This window comes from Rhododendron vialii, chromosome 6a (assembly GCF_030253575.1).
Source record: "Rhododendron vialii isolate Sample 1 chromosome 6a, ASM3025357v1".
In the NCBI taxonomy this organism is placed as follows: domain Eukaryota; kingdom Viridiplantae; phylum Streptophyta; class Magnoliopsida; order Ericales; family Ericaceae; genus Rhododendron; species Rhododendron vialii.
The window spans coordinates 4,918,347-4,930,924 of NC_080562.1; the positions used below are offsets into that span (position 1 = coordinate 4,918,347).

Below are 12,578 nucleotides of genomic sequence, written 5' to 3' on the forward strand. Positions count from 1 at the left end.
TGAGTTTGATTCAGATACTGAATCCACAGACTCTATGCCAATTCCTCATGTTTTAATGATAAACCCTGAAAACCCAGAAGAACATGTTGATGATTCTATCATTGAAGAAGGTCCTGAGTTTGATACACCTCCACCTCCAGAAATCCCAACCTTTGATTCCTTCTCACATTCCAATATCCATACCCAAGGTTTCTCCTTTGATAATATTCCCCCATCAAAATGGTTGGATAAACTTTATGAAATTCATGCTTGGTGCACAGCTGCTATGCTCTCTCCTAATGCTACACTCAGTGATGTCATTACTAAGTGTACAGCGAAATTCTTTGACCGTCTCCGTCAATGGTACTTAGCTCTGGGTGAGTACGGACACCTACAACTTTAACAATTGCCCACCCTTGATCAATTCATCTCAGTCTTGCATACTGAGTTTCTTGGTGACCACAACAACACAAAAGAGTTTGTTCGAGAGGAATATCTCAGCATGAAGTGCTGTTCATTCAAAAGGAAAGATCTCGAGATTCATTATGACCGTATGTCTCAGAGATTTTATCTTCTCAACGGCATGGATGATGTCAATCTCAAGCAAGCATTTCTCAATTCCCTTCCTGAACCATTGGGAAATGAGACAACAAGATTACTTCAGATAAAAGGATTGACGCTGAATGCAACATCTCTTGGTGGTATTTACCAGCACTCTTTGATTGCCTTGGAAAAATTGTGCAATCACCAGAAATTCCTCAAAATTCTTGAAGAACAGGGAAAACTTCTTGGTAAAGCATGTGATCATCCTGACCTATCTATAAAGTGCAAAGACAAGAAGTGCACTTGCTGTCCTTCACACCAGAAGTCTAAACACTTTCAGAAATGGAAGTTCCAATCTCCTGGCAAGTTTTCAAAGTTTTCAAAATCTGGCAGGTTTTCACGTCGGAAGAAATGGAAATTTTTCAGGAAGAAAAAGTTCAGAGGGCAGCGAAAGTCTGATCGCTGCTACATATGCGGAAAGAAGGGGCACTATGCAAAACAGTGTCCAAATAAAGCAGCAAGAGACAAAATGGTAAACTCTTTGGCTCTCATTGATGATGATCTTGAAGATGTTGATGTAGAATCACTATTTTCTATCGATAATGAAGCAACAGATGAAGCAGTCCTTGCATTTACCTTTGATGCTTCAGACGATTCGTCAGAATCAGGTGACTCTTCTGATGATCCTGACTCATTCCCCTATGAAGTCCAAACAATTGGGTTTTCCAACATCATGCTGGCTCAACCTTTGGCCAAGGTCAAAATCTTGCTTGGCAAATATGAGAAACCCATACCAGTTATCGCTTTCTTTGATACTGGTGCAGCAGCCTCCATTCTCAATCCAGCAATCCTTCCCATGTCCTACTGGCAGTCATGTTTCAGACCCTTTACAGCAGCCAATGGAGAAACATTTGTCATCACTCTGATAAGTAAGCCTGTGTCCATTCAACTTTTTCCTGGATACACCATAAAACACCAAGTCTATGGTTCTGATCTCCCAGGAAAAAATTTATTGTTAGGGTTTGATATTCTCCAAAATCTCAGCAAAATTTCTTGGCTCAAAAAAGGTTTGAAATACAAAAACTACTTGTTACCCTGGACCACCCAACCAAATCTCTTTTCTATAAAAACTTTCTCCTCCATCAAAGAAGCCATAATCCAAACTTCCTGTGCTGAATCCCATTCCCAGTTCCTCACCAAATGCTCCAACCCACTTTGGAAAAATTCAGATTTCTTCATTTATCTTCCCTTTAAGAAAAATGAAGACATCAACCCCACAAAAGCTACCCATCTTGGAATGAACCCAGAACACTACCAGCTTGCTCTTCAAGAACTCCAGCAACTTCAATCAGAAGGTTTGATTGAGCCCACAACTTCTCAGTGGGCATGTGAAGCATTTTATGTCAACAAAAGAACAGAGCAGTTAAGAGGAAAGCTCCGTCTGGTTATCAACTACCAGCCTCTTAATCATTTTTTGCAGGATAACAAATTCCCTCTTCCTCGAAGAAGTGTTCTTTTTGCAAACTTGCCTAAAGCTCAAATTTTCTCAAAGTTTGACTTAAAAGCAGGTTTTTGGCAGCTGGGCATCCATCCAGATGATCGCCCTAAAACTGGTTTCTGCATTTCAGATCATCACTTCCAGTGGTCAGTCATGCCTTTTGGATTGAAGACAGCTCCATCCTTGTTTCAAAAGGCCATGATTCGGGTATTTGCTTCTATTCTATCCTCAGCCCTTGTCTATATAGATGATATCCTACTTTTTTCTCCAGATATTGAGTCTCATGTTGTCCTACTACAAATTTTCCATTCTCTAGTCCAAACCCATGGTATCATGCTCTCAGAGAAAAAAATGTTTCTTGCCCAACCAGAAATTGATTTTTTAGGGATGCATATCTTTAAAGGTGAATATACCCTCCAGCCTCATATAGCCTCCCAACTTGACCATTTTTCAAATGAAAATCTCACAGTCAAACAAGTTCAACAGTTCCTTGGAATTGTTAACTATATGGCTGATTTTATTCCCAACCTGGCCCAATACTCTCTCAGCTCTACTAAAGAAAATCCCTCCTCCTTAGTCAGCCCTTTGTACCAAAGCTGTAAAAGACCTCAAAGCCATAGCCAAAACTCTTCCTCCATGAACCATACCTTCAGATGGAAAGAGAGTCCTTCAGACAGATGCCTCTGATCTATTTTGGGGAGCAGTTCTTTTGGAAGAAAACACAGATCAAAAGCGCAGAATTTGTGCATATAAGAGTGGTGCATTCTCTCCAGCAGAACTTCATTACCACTCTACTTACAAAGAAATTCTCGCAATCAAAAGGAGCATTGAAAAGTTTGAACTTCATCTAATCGGTCATCATTTTCTAATTGAGACTGATATGATGAGTTTTTCCAGCATACTCAAGTTCAAACAGAAGCACCTCCCAAAAGTACAGTTACTCAGATGGGCAAATTGATTTTCCAATTGGAGTTTTGATGCTGTTCATATAAAAGGAAAAACAAATGTCCTCCCTGATTTTTTGTCAAGGCTCAAAAGAGAAATCAACCAGTTTTCAAAAATAAAACCACATTCCTTTGTTCCTGGTTGTTTTCCCATGATTTCCTGTTTCCACCCAGTCAATCTCTCTGTCCACCTTCAGTGTCATCTTTTAGAGTTAATCCTTCTTTCTAGATGTGTCCAAATGTATCAAAACCTTCAACATCTCTGTATTTTCAAGTATGGTCTTGATGGAGGTCCCATAAAAGGTCTACCCTTCCATCCTGTCTATCCTTTTCTCACCCAGTTTGAAGTGTCTTACCATAATGTCTTTTATTTCAAAAAAGAAGCCTATCTTCTCTTATGGTATTTAGTTGATGTGTATACTATAAGTGTCTGTTTTAATAAATCAGCAGTCTTGGTTTATCTGGCTCATGCGGCGTTCAATCAAGTTTAACCTCCAGAAGATTTCTTTTTGAAATTTCTTCTGCTCTTTGGCAACATACCCTACTGGCAACAGAAGATCAGACAAGTCACCACAGGTCCAGACGAAGACCTCCAATTTGCTTTTTGGATAATTCACAACAACAGATGTCTTCCTAATCCTGATGGTTCTATTACTTGGAGAAAGGAGTATCACACTATATTCCTTTCAGCATATCAAGAGTCCCCGAACATTGAGATCCACAGCGGAAATTATCTGGTCATGACTCAAACAATGTGTTCACTTAATGGATTGACACCTGCAGACGTTCCCTCATCTCTCCTCCATTATGAATCTGCAAACTGAAAATTCAATGATACTTATCCGAAAGAATGGCGCCAAAATATCTGCTATCTGTTGGAACAGTATTACTTGACTGACAGAGATGAAGAAAGTAGTTCAGATGATCCAGAGTGACAAGGGTGAAAATTATTGGTGTTTACCGTTTGTTGTTGTTGTATCATATTATTAGTGTGTACTGTAAACTAAAGTGTGGTAGTTTTGTCCTCTTTCCGGAGAGGGTGAAATTATGGGAATTTACTGTTGCGTATTTAGAGTCTTGTAAAGTAGTTGTAAAGTAGTAAATGCCTGTAAGTCTGTAACCTAAAGTCTTTGTAGTAAATGCATGCCCAGTAACAAAAGTCTTATGTAGTAGAAAAAATGGACGGACACCAATTATGTAAACTCTGTGTAAGCCTCCTTACTCCGTCTATAAAAGGAGAGCTTCACTTCTGTAAAAATTAAGTTAATGAAAACCAGTGTCTTCCTAATATATCCTGATGTCTTCATTTTTCTTAAAGGTAAGAGAAATGAAGAAATCTGAATTTTTTCAAAGTGGGTTGGAGCATTTGGTGAGGAACTGGGAATGGGATTCAGCACAGGAAGTTTGGATTATGGCTTCTTTGATGGAGGAAAAAGTTTCTATGGAAAAGAGATTTGGTTGGGTGGTCCAGGGTAACAAGTAGTTTTTGTATTTCAAACCTTTTTTGAGCCAAGAAACTTTGCTGAGATTTTGGAGAATATCAAACCCTAACAATAAATCTTTTCCTGGGAGATCAGAACCATAGACTTGGTGTTTTATGGTGTATCCAAGAAAAAGTTGAATGGACACAGGCTTACTTATCAGAGTGATGACAAATGTTTCTCCATTGGCTGCTGTAAAGGGTCTGAAACATGACTGCCAGTAGGACATGGGAAGGATTGCTGGATTGAGAATGGAGGCTGCTGCACCAGTATCAAAGAAAGCGATGACTGGTATGGGTTTCTCATATTTGCCAAGCAAGATTTTGACCTTGGCCAAAGGTTGAGCCAGCATGATGTTGGAAAACCCAATTGTTTGGACTTCATAGGGGAATGAGTCAGGATCATCAGAAGAGTCACCTGATTCTGACGAATCGTCTGAAGCATCAAAGGTAAATGCAAGGACTGCTTCATCTGTTGCTTCATTATCGATAGAAAATAGTGATTCTACATCAGCATCTTCAAGATCATCATCAATGAGAGCCAAAGAGTTTACCATTTTGTCTCTTGATGCTTTATTTGGACACTGTTTTGCATAGTATCCCTTCTTTCCGCATATGTAGCAGCGATCAGACTTTCGCTGCCCTCTGAACTTTTTCTTCTTGAAAAATTTCCATTTCTTTCGGCATGAGAACCTGCCAGATTTTGAAAACTTTGAAAACTTGCCAAGAGATTGGAACTTCCATTTCTGAAAGTGTTTGGACTTCTGGTGTGAAGGACGACAAGTGCATTTCTTGTCTTTGCACTTTATAGATAGGTCAGGACGATCACATGCTTTACCAAGAAGTTTTCCCTGTTCTTCAAGAGTTTTGAGAAATTTCTGGTGATTGCACAATTTTTTCAAGGCAATCAAAGAGTGCTGGTAAATACCACCAAGAGATGTTGCATTCAGCGTCAATCCTTTTGTCTGAAGTAATCTTGTTGTCTCATTTCCCAATGGTTTAGGAAGGGAATTGAGAAAGGCTTGCTTGAGATTGACATCATCCATGCCGTTGAGAAGATAAAATCTCGGAGACATACGGTCATAATGAATCTCGAGATCTTTCCTTTTGAATGAACAGCACTTCATGCTAAGATATTCCTCTCGAACAAACTCTTTTGTGTTGTTGTGGTCACCAAGAAACTCAGCATGCAAGACTGAGATGAATTGATCAAGGGTGGGCAATTGTTTAAGTTGTAGCTGTCGGCACTCACCCAAAGCTAAGTACCATTGACGGAGACGGCCAAGGAATTTCGCTGTACACTTAGTAATGATATCACTGAGTGTAGCATTAGGAGAGAGCATAGCAGCTGTGCACCAAGCATGAATTTCATAAAGTTTATCCAACCATTTTGATGGGGGAATATTATCAAAGGAGAAACCTTGGGTATGGATATTGGAATGTGAGAAGGAATCAAAGGTTGGGATTTCTGGAGGTGGATGTGTATCAAACTCAGGACCTTCTTCAATGATAGGATCATCAACATGTTCTTCTGGGTTTTCAGGGTTCATCATTAAAACATGAGGAATTGGCATAGAGTCTGTGGATTCAGTATCTGAATCAAACTCAATGGTTGGTTCAGGAGATGGTGTTTCAGGTATAGTGGCTAAGGTATGTAGGAGAGTGGAGATTGGATTTTTAACAGGGCTTGATGTTGGTTGGACCATTAAATGGGGTGACTTTGAGTTTGGGTCAGATGGTTTGGAGGGAGTAGAGGTAGTTGGAGTAGATGTAGATGTAAATGGTGGAGACGGACTTTGTGGAGGCTGGACAGGTTTTATCTGGGGCTTTGGGAAAGAAAGTTTTGGTGGAGATGGTCTTTTTGGTGGAGGAAGAAAAGCTGATGAGCTCCCAAAGATATTGGACTCTCCAAATCTTGAAGTAGGATTTATAGGTAAGGGTTGAGACATTTGAGGATACCCAAACAAACTTTCTTGAGAGTAAGAAGGGAACATGTCAAATGGGCTTTTTTGCTGAGAATACTGCTCAGCTTGAAGTGAGTGAAGCTGGTTTTTGAGGTGCTTCATTTCAGCATCTTTTTGAGAAAAAGCTGCTGAAAATGCTTGGTTGGCATATGCCATCTGGAGAAGTTCCTGGTGAACATTTTGAATTTTCTGCTGCAGATCTCTGATAAGAAGTTCCAAAGTTGATAACTTCTTATGGACAACATTCTCCAAATTTTGCTGGGAGTTAGCAATTCTCTGAAGGATTTTGTTCTGAGCCAGAGAATTTGCTGACTGCCAATTTATTGTTGCTTCTGCTGTTGAAACGGCTTTGGTACTACCATCAGGGAGAATGGTAGTAGAGTCTGGAATTTTAGGCCGATGGGTCGTCCTTTCTTGGGAATTATGAAATTCCAAAGGAGGAAAATCTGCTTCAGTCCAGGAAGGGGATGAGGTAAACATAAAACATCCACTCGGTTGACTCGACGAACCATCATTAGATGGGGGTTGAGGAGGATGTGGAGATTTACAATGAGTGGGAGGTGAAGAAGGACATATGGGACATGGTTCTTCAAAGTCCTCGTCATCTTCTAGGAGACTATCTTCTAGACAATCATCACAGTCACAGGCATCAAAATAACAATGACCTGTTTCTGAATTTTTGAAATAGAAGACTGGAAGGCCATTGGGATCAAAGTATTTAATTGGGGGGCCAGGCCTAGAACCATCCACAAACATGTTAATTCTTGAGGGAAAAATAACAGGATGGGTGGAAGATGAGGCAGAGGTTTCTTTTGAAAAAGTGATTTTCACAGTACCATCAGGTTTGGTGATGAAAGTTGGGTTGGATGTTTGGACAGGTATGGGCTTGTTTTGATTTTTCTCATAAGCTGTAACCCAAGATTCTGGGAGAAGCTTGAGAAGCTCAGGACGGGAAATCTGTCGTGGTACATGGACACAAGAGGCTTGGTGAGGTGCATTAACAGTGAGGAAAAGGGCTTCATCTGTGGAGGAAGGTAAGGACATGTCAAAGGCATGGTTTTGAAGACGATAGGCCATTTGGTAGTGAAGGGTTGCGGCATATATGGTGGAAATTTGGGAGGCATCACCAATTTGAACCTGGACCTTCAAGGCGGATAGCAGATGAGGATCTGCTAAAGGCATGTTGAAATTGGGGTAGAAGGTAAAGATCACAGTTCCAGCATTTAAAGTAGTTTGGACTGTAGCGATACATGCGTGCTGATACTGTAGAAACCTGGAATCGACCAGAGCAAGTCTGGAAGTAACAGGCAAACCTTTTCTACCATGGAAAGTAATAGCCAAGCGGATTGCACCAAAATGAAGATGGGTAAATCTTTGTTGTTGCCAAAGGCGAGGCAAATCAACCGGGATTTTCAGAGGTAAAAGTTGTTCAGCTTCAGTAGCTGCTATGAAGCACTGATCAAATTTAGAGGCTTGAACATACTCTTTTACGGACGTTGGGCGTTTTGTGGAGAAAAGTTGGGTGATGGTCTTCTTTACAGAAGTTTGTGGCCTGACGAAAGCATTATAGGGATTTAAGAAAGGGAGATCAGTAAGAGGGACTTTACTATCATCAGGAAGGTACTCAAACTCATACAAATATTCAAGATTAGAAGAAGAAGATGAGGAATTTCTACTGGTGGAGGAACATGAAGGAACTAAGGATGACGTAGCAGAGGAGTGGGTGGTAAGCAGATGATTCATTTTTAAGTAGAAATCTGGGTTCTCCTTTTCCTTAGTACAGCAAACCTTTTTCTTTTTCAACGTAAAAGATTTCAACCAATTTCTGATTAATAAAATTTTGTATACCAGGGTAGATAAACCGAGACACACCGCTCAATAGCCAAAAGTCTCAAGGTACTTTAACCCACTGATACAAAATTCTTTTAACCAAAATAGTTGCTGATGAAGTTTTTGATGTGGAGGATCCTGAGAAGGCAACACAGAGCATACGCTTCAAGTTTTTCTTTTAGAAAAGATTTGAAGTAGTTTTGGAAAAGAAGTTCCCAGAAGAGGGTTTAAGCTAGAATGAAAGACATGGCTCTAATACCAAATTTACAGACACCAAGTGGGTACAAACACAAAGTAGGTTAGGATCGAAGAGAATACAAGACACAGGATATATTAGGAAGACACTGATTTTCATTAACTTAATTTTTACAGAAGTGAAGCTCTCCTTTTATAGACGGAGTAAGGAGGCTTACACAGAGTTTACATAATTGGTGCCCGTCCATTTTTTCTACTACATAAGGCTCTTGTTACTGGGCATGCATTCACTACAAAGACTTTAGGTTACAGACTTACAGGCATTTACTACTTTACAACTACTTTACAAGACTCTAAATACGCAACAGTAAATTCCCTTTCGCTGGATCAGATTAACAATTTGCTGCGAGTCACCTTCCAACTGAATTCGCGTAAACCCAAGCTCTTGCGTAAAAAGGAGACCCTCTCTTGCCGCCGGCATACCTTCTGCCACCAAAGGATGCACCAAATTTCCGATGTTAACTGCTCGAGTCGCTCGGAATGCTCCATTTTCATCACGAGCAACCAATCCTAGACCACTCTTTTTTCCCCGAACGTCCACTCCCCCATCGAAGTTAATTTTGATCCATCCACTTTCAAGTTGCTGCCATGTTAATTGACTCCCTGGGGGTTGTGATATTTGATCATTCTTGCTTCCTTCCAATCTCCCATTGGTTGCTAAAAAATCAGATGCATCTCGCATTGCCTCATTGCATGCCATATCTGGCCTCCAAGTTTTGTCATTAAAAACCAAATCATTCCTACATCTCCAAATCTTCCAGACTAGAGCTTCCACTGCAGCCCAAGCCCCCTTGTGTGCCCTCATTCCCTTCCACCTTTCTAGGAGATTGTCCCACTAGTCCATCATGGAATCCCCAAGAACAGATTCCATATTCACTCCCAAAGGGGACATACGCCACAGAATTTGAGCAAAAGGGCACCTAGCAATCAAATGCAACACTGATTCTCTATCTTTCTTGCACACTGGACATAGCACATCACTGACCAACTTTCTTTCGAGCAAGAACGTCTTTTACTGGAACAATATCGTGAAGGCACTTCCACAAAAATTGTTTCACTTTCCCTTGGCACGGGAGTGCCCACACGCTTTTCCAGATTTCTTTTTGCCGTCTCCTATTGCTCCTTTCACCTTCTAATCTTGTACCTAATTGTCCCCTTTTCCGGATAGCTAACGCAGCCTCGTAGCCCGACTTGACATTGTAACAGCCGTTCCCACTATAATGCCAAATCAATTTATCATTAATCTTGAATCTTGGTAAAGGGATCCCAAGAATTGTTTCTGCATCATCAGTATGGAAGTCCTGTCATACCATTTCCTCCTTCCATTTGTTCATTCCAGCCTCAATAAACTGACTCACTTTGAACTCCTTAGCAAAATCAGCAATCCACGCTGGTTTAAGACCACCATCCCTAGGAATCCATGGATTGTTTGATGCTGAAATTTTTTCACCTTTCCCTACTCTCCACGTAACACCCTCCTCCAATACCCTTCTTCCTTCCAGAATACTCTTCCAAGTTCAGGAAGCATTGGACTTTGCTGACGCTTTCAGGAAGTGACATCTTGGATAATACTTGGCTTTTAGAACTCTATGCAACAAAGAATCTCCACCATTCATCAACCTCTAACCCTGCTTTGCTAACATCGCAAGATTGTAACATCTAAGATCTTTAAACCCCATCCCTCCATCATGCTTCTTATCTGAAAGTTTGTCCCAAGACAACCAATGAATCTTCTTCTCACCCTTTGAACCCCACCAAAACTTGGCCATCATCGCATTCAACTCATTGCATAACTTGGCTGGGAGTTTCACACATGACATGGCATAGCTTGGAAGGGCCAAGGCAACTAATTTAAGCATCACTTCTTTGCCTGCTAGATTAAGGAAAACCTCATTCCAACCTTCCGTCTTCCTTCGCAGCCCATCCTTCATATAAGAGAAGACTTTATACCTCGTTTGACTGAGATCCGTTGGAAGACCCAAATATTCCTAAGGCTAGAGTCTCTTCTAATCCCCAACAATTGACTCAAGTTGTCCCAAGCTGCGATAGAAGTGTTCGAGCTGAAAAAACAGCAAGATTTCCCGTAATTTATAAGCTGACCCGATGCCTTCCCGTACATCTCTAGTATCTGCTTAATGTGAGCAATCCCCTGCGCAGAAGCTTCACTGAACAAAAGAGTGTCATCTGCGAAGAACAAGTGGCTCACCAACGGACCATTTCTGCTGATTCTAACCCCTTTAATGCTTCGATTAATTTTGCCTCGCTGCAAAAGGATAGATAGCCCTTCTCCACATAACAAAAATAAGACCATAGTTAATGTTGCCAACTAAATTAGGAACCTACCTCATCAGTTATTTTATAGTAATGGCCGGGTGCATTAAATAAGTAAATGTTATTGAACCCGATATTAGGCCATCTCCAATAATGGGGGTAAGAAGCAAATTAGGTCAGTTAATTAATTAATATATTAGTGTTTTGTGCGCTACCAATAGTGTAGTTTGGTTATGGTTAAAGTATGTCAAGAGGTTAAAAAAGTTAAGACAAAGGTTAACTATGCAAATTCCACAAACCTCAACTAAGTGTGCCCGACCAAAAGCAAAATGCAGCATAATTTAATACTTTACCGTTCCGCATTTTCCCTTTAAGTATCACTCCATTATTTGCTCCGTTTTTTCGTCTCTCTCTGCTTGCCATTTCTCGGACTTCGGGTTGGTGCTATGCAGTGGTGCCGTGTTGCGCATCTTCGAGCCGTCGGATCGTACATCCGACGGCTCACATCTCATCTCGACAACCAACAATCGATAACTGTTTATTGCCGAAATGAGATTCGAGCCATCAGATGCACGATCTGACGACTCGGAGGTGACCAGCATGATGTTGAGTACACCACTGCACAACATGCACCATCCCCAATTCCCATTTCTCATCCAAATTTCACCCCCCAAATAATAATTTCCTTTATCCATTCCACAATAATAATTTCCTTTATCCATTCCACAATAATGGATATTCCTCGACCACCAAATCCACACTTTGGCTCTTTCTCATTTTCTAACTACTTGGCAAATTTCCAAATCCCTCCCACTGCATTCACTGAACATATGGCAAATTCCCAAATCCCTCCCGGTACTGCATTCACTGATATGGCAGAACCATCTCAAAATTAACATTTCCAAAAGAAGAATGGCCACCAGATCGAAGGAGAGGAATGCAAATTGGAGTAAGGAGGAGGATGAAACACTTTGTAGGGCATGGTTGCGCATCTCGAAAGATGCCGCTACGGGGACCGATCAATCAAGAGCAAGGTCATGGGAATGAATCCTGGACAAGTTTAATCATATTTTGGGTTATGAGATGGAAAGAGCTAGCACGAGTTTGATGAACTGCTAGGCAATTATAGCTGTTGATGGGGAGAGAGCGTTGAAAAGTAAAATTATGGGACCCATTTTGATTGAGTTTCTATTTAATTTAACACAATGCTAGTTGTACTTTTAAAACACACATAGAAAACTAAGTGAAAAATATAATTAACCAATTTAAAAATATTACAAATTTTCTATCAAGTTGGAGGAGAACGAAGGGAAAAAAATTGGGACAGAGGGTGTATATTCCGACAAAAGCGAAATAAATACGGTTCATTGAACTGAACTATGCGGATTACAAAAGTACTAAATAAGTTAATGGCGGCCTAACAAGTTTATTTTGCATTTTGCTTATTTACTTATTCTACTGAGTTGATTTATGCGGATTACAAAAGTACTAAATAAGTTAATGGCGGCCTAACAAGTTTATTTTGCATTTTGCTTATTTTTTTGGCGGCCTAAAAGTATTAAATAAGGGGTCTAAAGCATTTTGCTTATTTACTTATTCTAATGAGTTGATTTTTTTGCAAAGTCATTGAAAAAGTTATTTTAAAATTATTGAACGATTCGGATTATCCATGCAGGATCTGAAGCGGGCCCCGCATGCCGGTCTGTGCACTATATGTCGATGTCTATAGAAGGACTCTGTAAGTACATTTCACTTATTATTCTTCAATTGATACTATATTAACAATCAGCGATTTGTTCCTAAGTCACATAATG

General features: G+C 40.3%; 1 protein-coding gene across 1 annotated transcript; it reads right to left on the minus strand.

The window, feature by feature from the left end:
* Nucleotides 1-8,776: 8,776 nt before the first annotated feature.
* Nucleotides 8,777-9,298, minus strand: LOC131328293 (uncharacterized). The gene has a single exon (XM_058361254.1). It carries the CDS (start codon nucleotides 9,296-9,298, stop codon nucleotides 8,777-8,779), a length of 522 nt encoding a protein of 173 aa, XP_058217237.1.
* Between the last annotated feature and the right edge of the window lie 3,280 nt (nucleotides 9,299-12,578).